Source organism: Mycetomoellerius zeteki, unplaced genomic scaffold, assembly GCF_001594055.1.
Source record: "Mycetomoellerius zeteki isolate Tzet28-1 unplaced genomic scaffold, Tzet1.0 scaffold324, whole genome shotgun sequence".
Lineage (NCBI taxonomy): Eukaryota > Metazoa > Arthropoda > Insecta > Hymenoptera > Formicidae > Mycetomoellerius > Mycetomoellerius zeteki.
Window position 1 is genome coordinate 28,789 of NW_017257310.1, and position 15,694 is coordinate 44,482.

Sequence of the window (15,694 nt, forward strand, 5' to 3'; positions counted from 1 at the left end):
GAAGTGGTAGCGGTCGTAGGGTCTTAAGGTGTAGAAAATTGACCAACCACAGTCGAATATGAAAAGAATAATCGACTGTGATTGGTCAATTTTCTACGACTTAAGCCCCTACGACTGCTACGACTTCTATTGTAGACCTCGCATAATGTAGAACCAGCTTAATGCGGGGTCTACAATAGAAGTCGTAGCGGTCGTAGGATCTTAAGTCGTAGAAAATTGACCAATCCCAGTCGATTATTCTTCTCATATTCGACTGTGATTGGTCAATTTTCTACGACTTAAGCCCCTACGACTGCTACGACTTCTATTGTAGACCTCGCATAATGTAGAACCAGCTTAATGCGGGGTCTACAATAGAAGTCGTAGCGGTCGTAGGATCTTAAGTCGTAGAAAATTGACCAATCCCAGTCGATTATTCTTCTCATATTCGACTGTGATTGGTCAATTTTCTACGACTTAAGCCCCTACGACTGCTACGACTTCTATTGTAGACCCCGCATAAGAAATGGACGAATCATAGTCAATTATTCTCTTCGAATTCGATTGTGATTGGTAAAATTTCTTGTGGAAACGCACCCTTACAGAATACGGAAAAAGTTAACAGATTATAGCCTATTATTAGGCCGGAATCAGACTACGCATTGAAGATCGAAATTGAAGATTGAAGATTAAAATTTGACCAGTGAGGACAAAAGAATTTTGGATCCTATTGTTTTGATTGGTCAAATTTCAATCTTTCAATCTTCAATCTCAATATTCAATGCGTAGTCTGATTCCGGCTTAAGCCAACCCTGAGGTAAAAGAAATCAAGACAGAACGCACAGAACACGATTGATGTAAACACCGAGCGTTCGATGGTCGAAAAATGAATATTATTTTGAAAGTGTTACATAAAAGTTAAGCCGGTGGTATACGATGCTTGTTTTCTTGCTGGATTACTAGCTAGAATAAATTCTTGCCACCGTATTGGCTACGATGCTGACACTATCAGTACCGCAGCCAATACGATGGCAAGATTCTAATTTAGGAATCCAGCAGGAAAACAAGCATCGTGTGCCGCAGGCTTTAATCATTTCCTGCCGTTGCTTGTCTAATTTAATATACAATTGACAATTGATAAGGTAAAGTAAGCTCAATAAGCGCCATACAAGATACGAGAATGCCACCGAAATGTAAATTTCAAGAAGGTACAGTTTCTTATTCTCTTTGTAGTTGAAGATTCTTTTTTTGTATCTTTGATTTTATGTGAGAATTGAGTTAATATGAATACCGGGGTCTCCTTAACATTTACCATATTATGGTTTATATATTAGGAGAAAAAGTTCTATGTTTTCATGGACCATTGATCTATGAAGCCAAGTGTTTGAAGTCATCTATTACCAAGGAAAAACAAGTTAAATATCTTATTCATTATGCTGGTTGGAATAAAAAGTAAGATTTTTACATATATGTGTGCGTGAACTATATGTAGGATTATTTATATAACGTTTTTGTTGGGCTAATGAAGTTGAACCATATACTGAATTATATATTTGTAAAAAAAAAATAGCTGGGATGAATGGGTTCCTGAGAGTAGAGTGCTCAAATATAATGAGGCAAATGTACAGAAACAAAAAGAGGTTCAGAGAGTGCATTCAAATCAGCAATCTGCTCAGAAGAACAAAAAGGGAAACACAGCGACGAAAACACAGGGTCGAAGGAGTGAAGGAGGTCGAGAAAAAGATGCAGACAGTAGATCGAGCACTCCTGTCGCCGATAAGAGTATGAGTCGTTTTAGTAAGAGTACAAGTAGCTCAGTAATGCCTTCATCTTCTCACGAGTCTGTGTCTGAACCACCGCGTAAAAAACGAAGGTTTGTTATATAATATCTAATGTCTTTTTACAATTGTGTATTACAGTTTATTGAAAGAATCCTTTTTTTTTTTTAGTCGGTTAGAGCCGTCTGGTGAGACTGAAGAATATCTTACGAAAATAGAGGTTAAAATAAAGTTACCTGAAGAATTGAAGTTCGTGCTAATAGACGAATCCGAAATAATACTGAAGCATCACAAATTACCTGCGTTACCTGTACAAAATACAGTCGACAAAATTCTAGATGATTACGTAGACACAAAATCATCAGGGAAACCTAATGACATTAGGTATAATGCAATTGAAAGTCGACGATTCTTATTATTTTATTGAATAATGAAGATTGTAAATCATTTTATATTTGCATATGTGCACATGTCATGATAATTATCTGTTTACAATCTGGGTCTTTTTTGGCATATGTAAAATTTTACTCTCAAATTTCTTCATTTTTTAAATCAAATTTCAATTTTTATAAAATAAACGTTTTAACGTTTGAGTTAAAAAATTATTTACTAATATAAGAACGTCGAAAAGTAATGAATTTTTTTACATTTTCTGGAAAAAAAAACAATAAAAAAACTTAGACTAGATAAAAAAAGATCTAGATTACAAACAAAGGGAGCAAAACTATAATTGCAGTTAAAGCATTAACTCTGTTTTCAGAGAAAGCACGCTGGAAATAACGAAAGGTATTCGGGAATATTTTAATAACACATTGGGCCTTCAACTATTGTATAAATGGGAACGACCGCAGTTTATACAGATAATGAATGACAATCCGGAAACGTTGCCAAGTCAGTTATATGGAGCGTTCCATCTCCTTAGACTATTCGGTAAAACGTATTCTTGATAAAATGTTTACTGTTTTTAACTGACATTATTCAAATGACAATTTTAACTTTGTAGTACGACTCGGTGGTATGCTCTCTTATACGCCTTTGGACGAGAAGAGTATACAGTTATTGCTGTCGCATTTTCACGATTTTCTGCAATATTTGCAAAAGAACAATGTTGTGCTCTTCAATCTTCAACAAGATTACACAGATCCATCACCGGATTATCATCGAAAGTATGGTTAAACTATCAGTTTATTTTTTTTCAAATTTGTACTTGAATGTATTACTTATATGCAAAATATTTTATATGACAATCTGTTTATACATGGGATGCTATTTAAATTCATTTTTCACACAACTATCGTATAATCACGTCATTTTAAATGAAGTGGTATAATAATTTAGCTTAATAATAATAGTATAAATAAATTATTGCGAAACAAAGATGACGATATTAAAAAAATTATGATGAAATTAGAATTCAAATACATAACGCGATATTAAGGAGGATGCATAAAATTATCGGATTTTGGCCTAAACAACGTAACCTTTCTGATGTTTCATGTTTTCTTATATTCATTGACATGCTGAATATTGCTGAATCATTTGCAAATGTTTATTTCATAGTGATCTGATAGAAACATATTGAAAATCACATTAAAAATAACACAATTTCGTCAAAATCAAGATCTTTGATTGCAGCTTTCAATATTTTCCTGCAGCTTGAAATTAACATTTGCAAATGTTTCAGCATATCAAAAAGATACTGACAGTGTCAGCATCGTAGCCAATATGGTAGCAAGAATTTATTCTAGCTAGCAATCTAGCAAGAAAACAAGCATCGTGTGCCGCCAGCTTAATTGGTCAATTTTTTACGGCTTAAAGTATTTATTGTAGATCTAAAGTAATGAAATACAGAGCTCATTTTGCTAATGCCTAATTCACACTGGACGCGTCAAGCAGCGGAGCAGCAACCAATCAGTGAGGCGATTACAGTGGCGTAAACAATATCGTCTTGCTGATTGGTTGCTACTCTGCTGCTTGACGCTTGCTGCGTCCAGTGTGAATTAAGCATAACGGAGTCCAACGTTGGAGTATGTTTATGTTTACGACACTAGAGCGGTCGAAACATGGCGGCGTAGGGAGTGATGGTAAGGATCCGATCTGGTGGTGAGGGTTCGATATCGCTTTTCTTTATATATATAAGACTCTAGTATGCCGTAATCTGTAAAAATTGACTGATCACAGTCAAGTATTCCTCTCTCATTCGACGGTAAGAAGGGAATACTCGATAATTGGTCCATTTTTATAGATTACGTCATACAGCATACGGTTACGGCCACTATAAACTATTCCTTAGTCTTCTAACATTTTTTTTGCTTTATGCGCACGAGCATCATTTTCATTTAATATTTTCAACATAAAACATTAATTATTTATTAAAATAATAATTAGAACAGTACAATATTTTGTAGATAAATTTGAAATCTGAATAAATTTGAAAAATCAAAATTCGTCAAATAACCGATCCGTGTCTATCAACAGTTCCGAATAATCGATTTTTTTATCTGACGGATGCAATGACCAATCCGCTTAATCGACACTCACAAACAGCCAATCAGCGAGCGGCACTTATAGTGCTCCCTATAACGGACTCTGGCTGCGGTCCACTTGACGCTACAAACGCTTCGAACATTTTTGATTAGTCAATTCGTAAAATTCTTTGTTCTGATTCGAAGCGTTTATAGCGTCAAGTGGACCGCAGCCTCTATTAGGCTACGTTTACACCGTACGCTTAGTCCGCGACCTATACGATAGGTGTCTTTGTTTAATATACAGGATAAACAAGGATGTCTATTGTATAGGTCGCGGCCTAAATGCATGGTGTAAACGTAGCCTTAGACGTCGGTCGGTCATCTCGGTACAGCTCGTACGCATCGACGTGATCGAGTATTCGAGACAATTCGAGTCTCTCGCTAACGTTCGACGTGGAAGATCGTCCGTCGTTCGCCCCGGGCGAGAATCTGTAGTCGATAACGGCACGCACACCTATTAGGACGCGCCGGTGTTGCGTCTCGCGTCGTGGCGGTGCAAATGCGCGCGCCAGGCGAGTACGAGCCAGTCCGCGAACATCGGGCCAGTCAGTCAGTGGCAGGAAAAAATGGCGGATGTCGACTTGAATATCGACAACCTGATACAGAGATTGTTGGAAGGTACGTGATTACGACGGGACGACCGACGTGTTGAGATACGCCTGTACGACGCGCGTCGTTTTGCCGTCGCCGCGCGCGTGCCGTCGTGTACGTCGCGAGCGCGTTTTCGTCCGCGCGCGGCCGACAAAAATTTCACCGCAGCGCAGCCGGGACCCGGGTACACGAACGCGACGCGACGCGACACGACGCGACGTCACGCGCGAGTCAAATCGAACGCCTCCAACTCCTCGCGATTGGAACGCGACGCGCTCACGTCCCACGTTCCCGCGCGTCGAATGCACGTATACGCTCCAGCTCCTGTTCTCGCGGTCGTCGTACGACGGTCCCGAACCGGGTCCAGGATCCGCGTCGCGGCCCTCTTTTCGCTCGCCCTCTCGCTCCGTCTCCCTCGCTCTCCGAGAGTGCGTATCGCGCGGGAGCCGTGACGCGGTACTCCGATCGCGCGTCCTTGCTCCGTGTCGTCGCGCGCGACTTCCCCGTCGATTCCGATTAAAAGACGCAGGGAGGATATCGATCTTGCCCGTCAAACTTTCGCGGTCATCGCCGTTGCGATGCATAAATTGAGTGGAAAAAAAAAACAATGAGACCGTTCGATGTTCCTCTCTTTTCCTCTTTCGATCTCGTTCCGAGTTACTTATGTCTATTTTTCCATCTTTCTCCCTTGCCTCTCTTTTCCTCTCTCTCTCTCTTTATCTCGCTGTCTTGGTCGCGTTCGTTTTCTCACTCTACGATATAACTCCATCCACTTCTCGCGACTTAAAGAGCCCACCCTCTCCCTCCGCGCAAACCGCCACCGCATCACCCCCCTCGCCCTGCGTCGCTGACCACCGCGCGATCTTTTATCCCTTCGTTCTCTTTAGCCGCAGAAAAAAAAAAGAAGAAACAAATCTCTCTCTTTTTGTTTGTTCTCTCTCTCATGCTACGCGAATGCGGGAACCCCCTTGTGCGGTAAAGTATACCACACGCAGAAAGACCAGGTTCAGAAGAAAGCCAAGCTAAAAGATATTTTCTCGTCGGACTTTGTCGGTACGCAGCTACTACACAACAATAACCAGCCACCATCACCATCACTATCATTACAACAACAACAGAAAACGACAAACTTCTCCACGTAGAATTATCCTGCATTCTCTAAATTTTCTTTGGAGTGGAATCTCTAAAGAGTGAAAATTGAGCCAGTCTTGAAAAAGAATGGCTCAGTTTTCAATCTTTAACTCTTAGTACACGCGATTGAGTCATTCTTGGTCTGCATATTTCTTTTCTTCCAAAAACTAGGATCAAGTAATTAGTTATAACATTTATATATCATTTTTTAAATACACAATCTTGCAAATATTTTTTAAAGATGCCAAAGTATATTAAGAATTACTTAATAATTTTTGTATATATATTTGTTAAAGTAATGAAAATTAACCTGAGACATAAATGACCTATTGTGTCATAATGAAGGACTGGAAAATTATCGTGTGTATTAAGGGTTAAGAGTGAGATTTCACTCTTCGGAATAAGATTCAGTCTAAAAATTTTATGGTGAATTCGGTCACTTGCATTAAATTAGTAGACATAAAAGGGCTGTTTTGCATAAAGTATATGGCATAATATAATCAACTTTGACAATGAGATTAAAAACTCAATTATATTGAGTATTTATTTATTTAAAATATTAAATTTTTGATACGCACTAATCTAGTATAATGCAAGTGATAGAATTCGCTATTAGAGAGTTCGTTTGGTCGAGCTTCCCTGACTTTTGTATTTTGTTATTGTTCCCGCGGCCTTATAGCATGTAAACGTCTGCTTACTTGGTGTCGCAGGTTATCTCTAAGCGTGGCTTCCACATTACAATTGCATATTGTTAAGCACGAGATAAGAGTAAGGAAACTCATTCTTATAGCTTTAAAGTCATTATCATGTTTGTCTTTACATCGATTTCTGTTTTCCATTTACATGACTTTTAACGACCGTCTTGAATCAGCTGGAATCCGGAGCTGGAAAATGATAACTGACAAAAAGCGGTTATCAGTGGAAGTTGAGGAAGAAGCGATGCATTCAATATAATAACCGCGTTCAGCAGAATGTTTATTTTCCATTGTTGGAAGTTTTCTTCGTGCTGATTGGATTATATTTTTAAATCTAGAGGAGTCCTCTCTCAGCGAAGAAAACTTCCAACTGTTGCAAAATAAGCATTCTACTTTATGCGGCCATTGTCTCGAACAACTCAGAAATACAAATTAATTAAGTAACGGTACAATTTGTTTAGGTAAATGTAAAGATAAGTTGATCTACAATTTTATATTCTCTCTTAAAGATTGAAAATTGAGCCACTCTTTTTCAAGATTGATTTAATTTTCTTTCTTTTAAAGTGAGATTTCATCTAAAAAAATTTAGAGTAATAATTACGTCAAATGTATAACATTTAATTTCACTATATGAAAAATCACTCTTGCGTGTAATTAAATAGAAGTTGGTCTATATTTTTTCTTTCTATTTTGAAACCAAAGTAAAATCAGGCAGACCCGAGACACACGCTCTGACACAAATTAAATGGAAACCAGAGTCGACTCTAGAGGTCCACTTATCTATCACGTAAGTGGAAAGCAATTTATGTTTAGGCGTCGCGTTTAAAGCTGCAATAATATTAAAGTTCTCGTAGAAACGAGTAGATCGTAGTGTTTTAAAAGTTATCATTCTAACGTAAAGAGGATGACACGAGGATGGTTCAAGTGACATTCAGGTAGCCACGTTTAGCGTTAGACCACGCGCTGCGGATGACGGGCCGTTGCCTCTCATTGTCGCGTGTCTGCTCGCTCGACTCTTTTTTCCTCTCGTTTTTTTTTTGATTTTTTTTTGTTTTCCAAGTAAAGGAGAACTGACCCTTACACGTGGGATCTAAATGTGATCCTTCTTGCTTGCTCTTCGGTCGTCGATCCTATCGAAGCCTCCCTTTAGACTTCAGACAGCTACACGCTCTTACTCAAAGACAAATATCTATATAATCTTATTTGGAATATAAGTATCCACACAAAGCGCTTCTCGAACCACTCGAAATTATTTCTGGATCTGTCGATGCACTTAGCCTATCGTTTAAGATTGATCACTTTCTTCCCCCTTCGCACTCGTAGCCTTCTCGTTTGAAATGCTTTATCCACGTAAAAATGGAGCAACAATGACTGCAGGTGTTAGATGCTTAAATGTTAGAGCACGCTTGGTATAATAAATGTCTTTGTGCAATCCGTAATTCGTAGCAAAATGCTTTAATTATACTTCCTTCTCTCGCACTATTTTTCGAATATAATACTTCCATTTTCCTTTCTTTTACTTTTCCCTAAAATGCAAAATCTTAAAATTATAAACTATCTGAAAATCGTAATTTTGAATTATTATACGTATAGGCGCAGGTTTTGTTAGCTCAAATAATTTTTGATTGAAACGAATATCTTATCAGCGTAATTTATCGTTATCTATGTGAGCGCATATCAATTGTGTTTTACGATGTAATGCCATTATCGTTTAGATTAACACTTAATTTAACATATCTAATATTAATTAGTTTTAATGGTTGAGTTAATGCATTTGTGATTGGAGAAAATGTTGGAGATACGTATTTAAAATATGTATCTCACGACATTTAAGGCAAACATTTAATAGCCGTATCATATTTAACGTAATATTTGTTATGGAACGATATTTTATAAGTTGAGAAAGCAATTTTAATTATATTGCATTGTATATATATTTGATGTTATTTACAGTTCGAAACTAGCAATTATTAACTTTGGGGAACATATTCCTGAGCTTTCATTAATATCAACTCTACTCATAAGACTTCAGTTTAACGTGACAACAACGAATTATTTTTAACTACTTCAGGGACAAATTATTTTAAATTCTTAGTGTTTCATGGTGAAGTTCATCTTAGGCGCATGCGTGATTTATGAAAGTGATAAGAAACGTGGAAATTTTATCAATTTTGTGATTTAAAAAAAATTTATTATCATGTTTATATATATATATATATAATTCTGAATTTTTTGAAATTATCGAATGTGACGATACAGTTGATGCTGAAAATTTAATGTAATGAGTACGTTCACGTCGCATGTCCCTGAAGCGATATAAAATTCGCACTCGAGTCATCGTTAACGAGACCTTACAATTATTTTTAACCTCTTCAGGGACAAGTTATTTCTGATTTATCATATATTTTCTCTATATATTCTCTCTACCTTGTAGGATCGATTTTATTTATTTATATAAAGTTATTGAAATTTTACGTTGAAAAGAAGGCTGACAGAGCTATAAAGAAATTCTCCAATTAAATTCTATATAGATCCGTTTCAAAAATAAATATCATGATATATATAAATATCGAGTTTTTCTTGTAATTAAATTTTCACATAAATTTCATAAATTGTTAACTCGAGCCATCGTACGCGACGAGATGTTCGCATCGTCTATAAGTGGTCCCAGATCTCCGAAGAAATCTGTTTGTTTTCATTTCGGCTTATTTTAAGCACTTATTTTAAGCATTCGATGACTACGCGGTGGTGCAAAGTGACATTTCCAGCGTTTCGCCTGGAATATGCCTGCCATGTAATAGCAAAGTGACAATAGCTTCTCTCCCGGGTAATGGAATCTCTGCATCTTCGCTCTATAGTCGCCGTGACCTTGCTAATATGCAGTTTTCCGATAGCCAGTATCAGACTACTCAGTTCAGCCGCACCGTGAATTCCCTTTTATGCCTATAAATAACGATTGACGACACATCCATAGCGTCATAAAGAGAGATGATCTGCACTGGATGTCGGTAAAATCACCTGTTCCCTTTGCCTTCGCCGCTTATTAACGCTTTGAATGTCGAATGACGTCATCTAAAGATATTCGGCACTTTTATCAAGTGTTTAAGGCTAAATGCGCTAGTGAATTTATTTACTGTGATACGTGTGTATCACAGTAAATAAATTCAGTCGTGAATACGTAGATCCGATATAATTCAACTTTTTTTTTTACTGAACTAAATTATTTTTGTCGCATTTCAGATATAAAAGTTAATGTTGATATGAAAAAGAAATACAATATTTAAATTTAGATAAATTCTTTAAAATCATCGGTTGTTTGCAGCAAATCGTCGTTTTAACTTATAATTGTGCAAACAATAAATACCTTTACTAATTTAATTAGTAAATATATTAATTTTTTACTAATTTAATTAGTAAGAATACAGTCGTGTTATTTCATACGGTTGTAGAGATATGCATGGATCTGTTCAGTGATGCATTTACTCTACGTGGCATTGTGATCGTGCGAAATTGAGCTAGACTAGAAATTAGGAACTTGAGGGAAATTGAATCACCCAGAAGCGTTATAGATCCAGTTATGATCCAGAATCCATAGTTGAGTGGTACCGTAACTTTAGGTTTTCCGTAATGTTGAATCGTAGGTACAACCCGTGTCGAAAATAGCTCTCTTTCTCCCTTTCTCTCTCATCGAAAGAGAGAGAGAGAGAGAGAGAGAGGCTCGCACACTCCCGAGACATATCCATTATCCAACGAGCTTATCAGTAATTTCACGCCTTTGACGCTATTATAATCGATGCGATACCACCGTAGACCACGCCGGAAGTACCGTGATTGTACCCATGTGCAAAGTGCTCGAGAATAGGCAAAGATGATCTGGCCTCACCGTAATCTGTAATCGTGTATCACCCCTGTTTATTGAGACGGCTAATACCGGCAGAATTTAATCATCTTCCATGACCCCAAAGTAGAGTTATGCTCGGTGTACCTGTAAGAAAGAGTATCATGGCCATCCCTCATTAGTGCGGTAGACAGAAATGGGGAATGCCTCATTAGGCGTTATTATCGATTCGACTGTACCGGTGTTAGTAACAAGAACGTCGATACAGCCGACCGTGTTTCTCTATTGTTCTCTACTCAACGTGAATCAAAGAATTGCATAACCGTGCGTAACGACGTACGGTGAGTCGAAGGCAACGGGTACTCGAAGGCAACGAGTCTCAATAGAGACTCGCGGTAAATTGACGGGATAATGATGTATTATTGGCGTATCACGCTCGAGTAATTCCAGAAGCAATACGTGCGTAACGGTATAAGTAATGTGATATAAGTATGGCGTTAATTATACATGACAATGGCATTATTGATTTTTTTTTCCAGAGATAGACTGCCTATTCTTACGTTATAGATAGACTCTTATCTCGAAGCCTTATCTAAAAGTCTTTAAGAGGAGATTGAAATCAGCTGTAAATTCGTATTGTGACAATAAATGTAACAAGTTCGTGCTTTTATATTTATTTTGCTATTATTTTTCTGAACAAGTATCTAACAGATTAATTCACCGCACTAATGAAGGATCGTTGCAATCTCGAATAAAATAACGTGATTAATCACCAACATTTCTGGATACACAGTCAGAGGATGTCGACCGGGCAAGACCGTTATCATGACGGAGGCCGAAGTACGTGGTCTCTGTCTGAAGTCGCGGGAAATTTTCCTGCAACAGCCGATCCTATTGGAATTGGAGGCGCCGCTTAAGATCTGCGGCGACATACACGGCCAATATACCGACCTGCTGCGGCTTTTTGAGTACGGTGGCTTTCCGCCCGAGGCGAACTACCTGTTCCTGGGTGATTACGTTGACCGAGGGAAGCAATCCTTGGAGACGATATGCTTGCTGTTGGCATACAAAATCAAATATCCGGAGAACTTCTTCCTGCTGCGCGGCAATCACGAATGCGCCAGCATAAACAGGATATATGGTTTTTACGACGAGTGCAAACGGCGATATAACATCAAGCTTTGGAAGACCTTTACAGATTGCTTTAACTGCTTGCCGATCGCCGCGATTATCGATGAAAAAATCTTCTGTTGCCATGGCGGGCTCAGTCCTGATTTGCAGGTGACTAGAGAAACGAGAGATTCTTTTCTTGTATAAAAAGAAACTTATTTGATTAGGTAAAAGTACAATAAATATACATTCATACTTTGTCTTGTTTAGGGAATGGAGCAAATCAGAAGAATCATGCGTCCAACTGATGTACCTGATACCGGTCTCCTCTGTGATCTTTTATGGTCCGATCCTGATAAAGATGTTCAGGTGAGATCCTTTTATGTGAAGCAAATCTCAACGCGCACCGATTAGATTAATATAGTAAGGATTCCTTTATAACCGGATATTAATGTTTTAGGGTTGGGGTGAAAACGATAGAGGAGTCTCATTCACATTCGGTCCAGACGTCGTGTCGAAGTTCCTGAATCGTCACGATATGGATCTCATATGCAGGGCGCATCAAGTGGTCGAGGATGGCTATGAATTCTTCGCCAAGCGACAACTCGTCACACTTTTCTCTGCGCCAAATTATTGTGGCGAATTTGATAATGCCGGCGGAATGATGAGCGTTGACGAAACGTTGATGTGTAGTTTCCAGGTAATTAACGAGAGAATTTTCCTTTCATTCCTCTTTAATGTCATTGATGCAACATCCAAGTTTACCGCGCTATGTCTCGCATCTTTTTGAAACCATCAGATCTTAAAACCATCGGAGAAGAAGGCAAAATACCAATATGGAGGAATGAACACAGGTCAAGCAGGTAGACCATCTACACCACAAAGGAATCCAGCGAAAAAGAAATGACAGCCTTCAACCGAACCTGCACAACAAACGCGATTATCCTTAATGGAGGCTATCATGCTAGGTAAATCTGCTTTATGCTTGTCAAAGCTTACTTAATCACACTAGCTGACCACTTATGTGCATTATTACGAGTCTATTTCCCACGATTATCAGTTGAATAGAAAAAGAGAAAAAGAACAGAAAAAAAGAACGAAACGAAAGGAGAGCGAAAGGAAGCGAAATGTAGAACGTTGCTCGATATATTTAAGTTCGTACAATGATTCACCGATGATTTAGATGTAATACTTAGCATGCGACGTTTCCAACACATGTACACGCACTCCGGGACAAACACGATTTAAGTGAACTTGATTTATGGTTCAAAGATACATTAATGGAATCACTTGGACACATGGGCTTGCAAAAATTCTTAATGCTTTATAGCCGATTGCGCTTGTCGAAAACATCGAGCTTCTCGGATGCTGTGTATCTGATCTAGCCTTTGATTTTCATGTGTTTCAGCACGAAGACGCCGAGATACAGAATTAACCTAATCTGATAAACATAAATCTAAAAAAAAGTGTAAGATTTACTTCTCTCTCTCAATTGCATTTTAACATGATAAGAAATATAAATAATTCGCGGTGAATCAAGTTTCAATTATCGTCGTATTTGACGAAGGGATTGCTCTCAGAATTTCACGGCAATTATGGCAATTATCTACCATGAACGAAGTGATCCCTTGTGTAAAGCTAGTGCTCTTTGAAAAGCATTTTATCATTCTCATTTGTATTTATTGCTTCCACTGTTGATGTTGAGTGTAATTATGAGACTCGCTGTTATTATTATATATTATTAATATTATTTTTATTTTTAATAGTATTTTTATCATTGCTTTAGCAGCTAATTTAAATATCATCATTTCGTGAGAGATGCGCGTGTATATAGATAGATAGATAGATAGATATATATATATACACATATATATATATTTTTGACCATTTATTTTTTCTCTTAAACCATTACCCATTACAAATTTAATTATATCGTCATGTGCAGTATTCCGAGCGTGATAGTGACTGCACGTTCCAGAGATATGTCGTAGACGAATTAGGTTGTTTATTCTCGGGCGATAAATCCGGAGAGAAACACAGAGAGCTAGTATTTTTAAGATAAATATACTTACGCCTTTATTCGAAAGATACTAGAAGGAGGGAAATCGTGAAGAAGAGAAAAACAAGGATATGTCGCATGTATGCAGAATTTCAGCTTTTTACTCTCGCGATAAAAGCAAACGTGAATGCAAATACGCATTGTTATCGATTTATGGAAGATTTATACACATATTGTAAAGATTATTTCAAATTATGCGAACGTTTCATTAGTAATTTTACGGGCGGATCTGTGTATTTCGACTTTGATGAGTTGAAATTTTGCATTTGTTACATTATATATGTTTATGCTGTTTAGACATAAGAGACATTCATGTGATAAAATAAAGCATACTAATTTTTGAACAGGAAAACTTTCGACGGCACACCGCATTTAAACGTTTGGTGCATTTATTTAAACATTTATATGTTTATCCAGCTTTTGTTCTCTTTTTTTTTTTATTGATCTCAAGTTTGATATGTAATTTCTATTCATTGCTGTAGATCAATCGCTGCAGTAATACGATTGTTTTATAGATTTTTAAAATGATGCATTACATAACGTTTTCTTGCTGCGCTTTTGTTCTACAAGCGACATTGTATTACTATTTGCGATCATCTGCGCAACAGAAGTCACATATATTGGAAAAAAGTGCGTTTCGACAAGAATACTATTATTAAAATATTATTACATTATGAAACTTGCAGAGAAGTCTTATAAATCACATTATGTACGAAGAAGAAAATTTGCAGTCCGGAAGCAGCAACCGATTAAATAGTGACATTTGAGAGATTGTAATCACAGCGAGGATTTTTGTTCTCTAATAATGCGCAAATGTGTTTTCTAGAGATTTAATATTTGCTATTGGCAAAATATTTATGAATATTATCAATAAACATGATGTATACGTCGAAATTTATGAGGTATCGATGAAACATGTTTATCATTGATTAAATACAGACTGACGATTAATGAGATTGTATCGTGCGAGTTATGATTGCGAAGACGATCTGGAAACACGAAGACCGTACATCAAAACTGAAAACTCATCTAGAAGCAGAGATCAATCAAACGTAACGGGCCTTTTCGTGGCAACGACGCCACGATTGGTTCTCACATTATTGTGCTATATTTTACTCAATGGTTGTTTATTATTTGATTACTATTTAACGTTGGATAGCACTTGATAAAGTATTTATTATTCGATGTACGAGAGAGATGCAGTGGAAATTTTTGTTTTAGAATTGGAGCCGACAAAACGAAAGGTGTCTTTTCCACCCTTCCCTCCCTGCGTTTCTCCCCTAGTCCCCCAAAAAAGAAACGCAAGATTAATTATTGTCAAAGGAGCGGTTGTGATTCCTTGATATATGCGTTCTTTTCGTCCGAGATTCATATATTATATACAGATATTATATTTGTAAAGGGTTGGCCGGTCGCGATTCGACGATACTTTACTAAATAAATAATAAAATGAAAGGCGCTCTTGTGGGAGGAGTTTGCGACTATCGTGGATTGTTAACATCGTTCGAATCGCCGATGACGGAACACGCTATGCAATGGCATCCTAGAGATGTAAAACTTTCAGATAATAAATATGCATATTGTTGTACAAACCTTTCTTTCAGCTTATTATTCTTCCCTGGTTCTTTAAGAAGGCAAGAAATCTATTGCGCAGCAAGTTGATTTTTAAATATGTACAATATAATATATATATATTTTTTTTATAATAATACTTGATATTGTTTTTTCTTAATGTATATATTTTTCTAAGGAGATGTTAAACTTTTTTGTCAAAATTGTTAAAGATCTAAGAATTTTTTTCACTTTTACACAGGTATTACATTATTAATTTAGAAATAATCGAACGAAATATACTTTTCAATTGTTACTAAATCGAGCATGCATTTTATGATTTTTTAATTTTAATTTATCGAAATTAATGAATTATCAATTTTATAATTATTCCTGGAAGGGAAATAAGATTGGGTAAACTGATCGTTCTGTAA

The 15,694-nt window shown here is 37.1% G+C and overlaps 2 protein-coding genes across 4 annotated transcripts; both read left to right on the plus strand.

Moving 5' to 3' along the window:
• Positions 1-902: 902 nt before the first annotated feature.
• On the plus strand, positions 903-3,022 carry MRG15 (mortality factor 4-like). Its single transcript, XM_018451888.1, has 6 exons — positions 903-1,187; positions 1,314-1,431; positions 1,550-1,852; positions 1,929-2,141; positions 2,518-2,687; positions 2,761-3,022. Exons 1-6 carry the CDS (start codon positions 1,160-1,162, stop codon positions 2,931-2,933), a joined length of 1,005 nt encoding a protein of 334 aa, XP_018307390.1. The 5' UTR covers positions 903-1,159; the 3' UTR covers positions 2,934-3,022.
• Positions 3,023-4,625: 1,603 nt separating this feature from the next.
• Positions 4,626-13,391, plus strand: LOC108725102 (serine/threonine-protein phosphatase PP1-beta catalytic subunit). Of its 3 annotated transcripts, XR_001936740.1 has the most exons (7): positions 4,852-4,903; positions 5,858-5,929; positions 11,334-11,821; positions 11,921-12,019; positions 12,111-12,350; positions 12,450-12,618; positions 13,059-13,391. XR_001936740.1 is itself a non-coding variant. In XM_018451889.1 (6 exons), exons 1-6 carry the CDS (start codon positions 4,852-4,854, stop codon positions 12,555-12,557), a joined length of 1,059 nt encoding a protein of 352 aa, XP_018307391.1. In that variant the 3' UTR covers positions 12,558-13,391. The 3 variants fall into 3 exon arrangements, 2 of the variants coding, with proteins under 2 accessions (XP_018307392.1, XP_018307391.1); XM_018451889.1 differs by having other exon boundaries at positions 12,450-13,391; XM_018451890.1 differs by lacking the exons at positions 5,858-5,929; positions 13,059-13,391 and having other exon boundaries at positions 4,626-4,903; positions 12,450-12,557.
• The last annotated feature ends 2,303 nt before the right edge of the window (positions 13,392-15,694 follow it).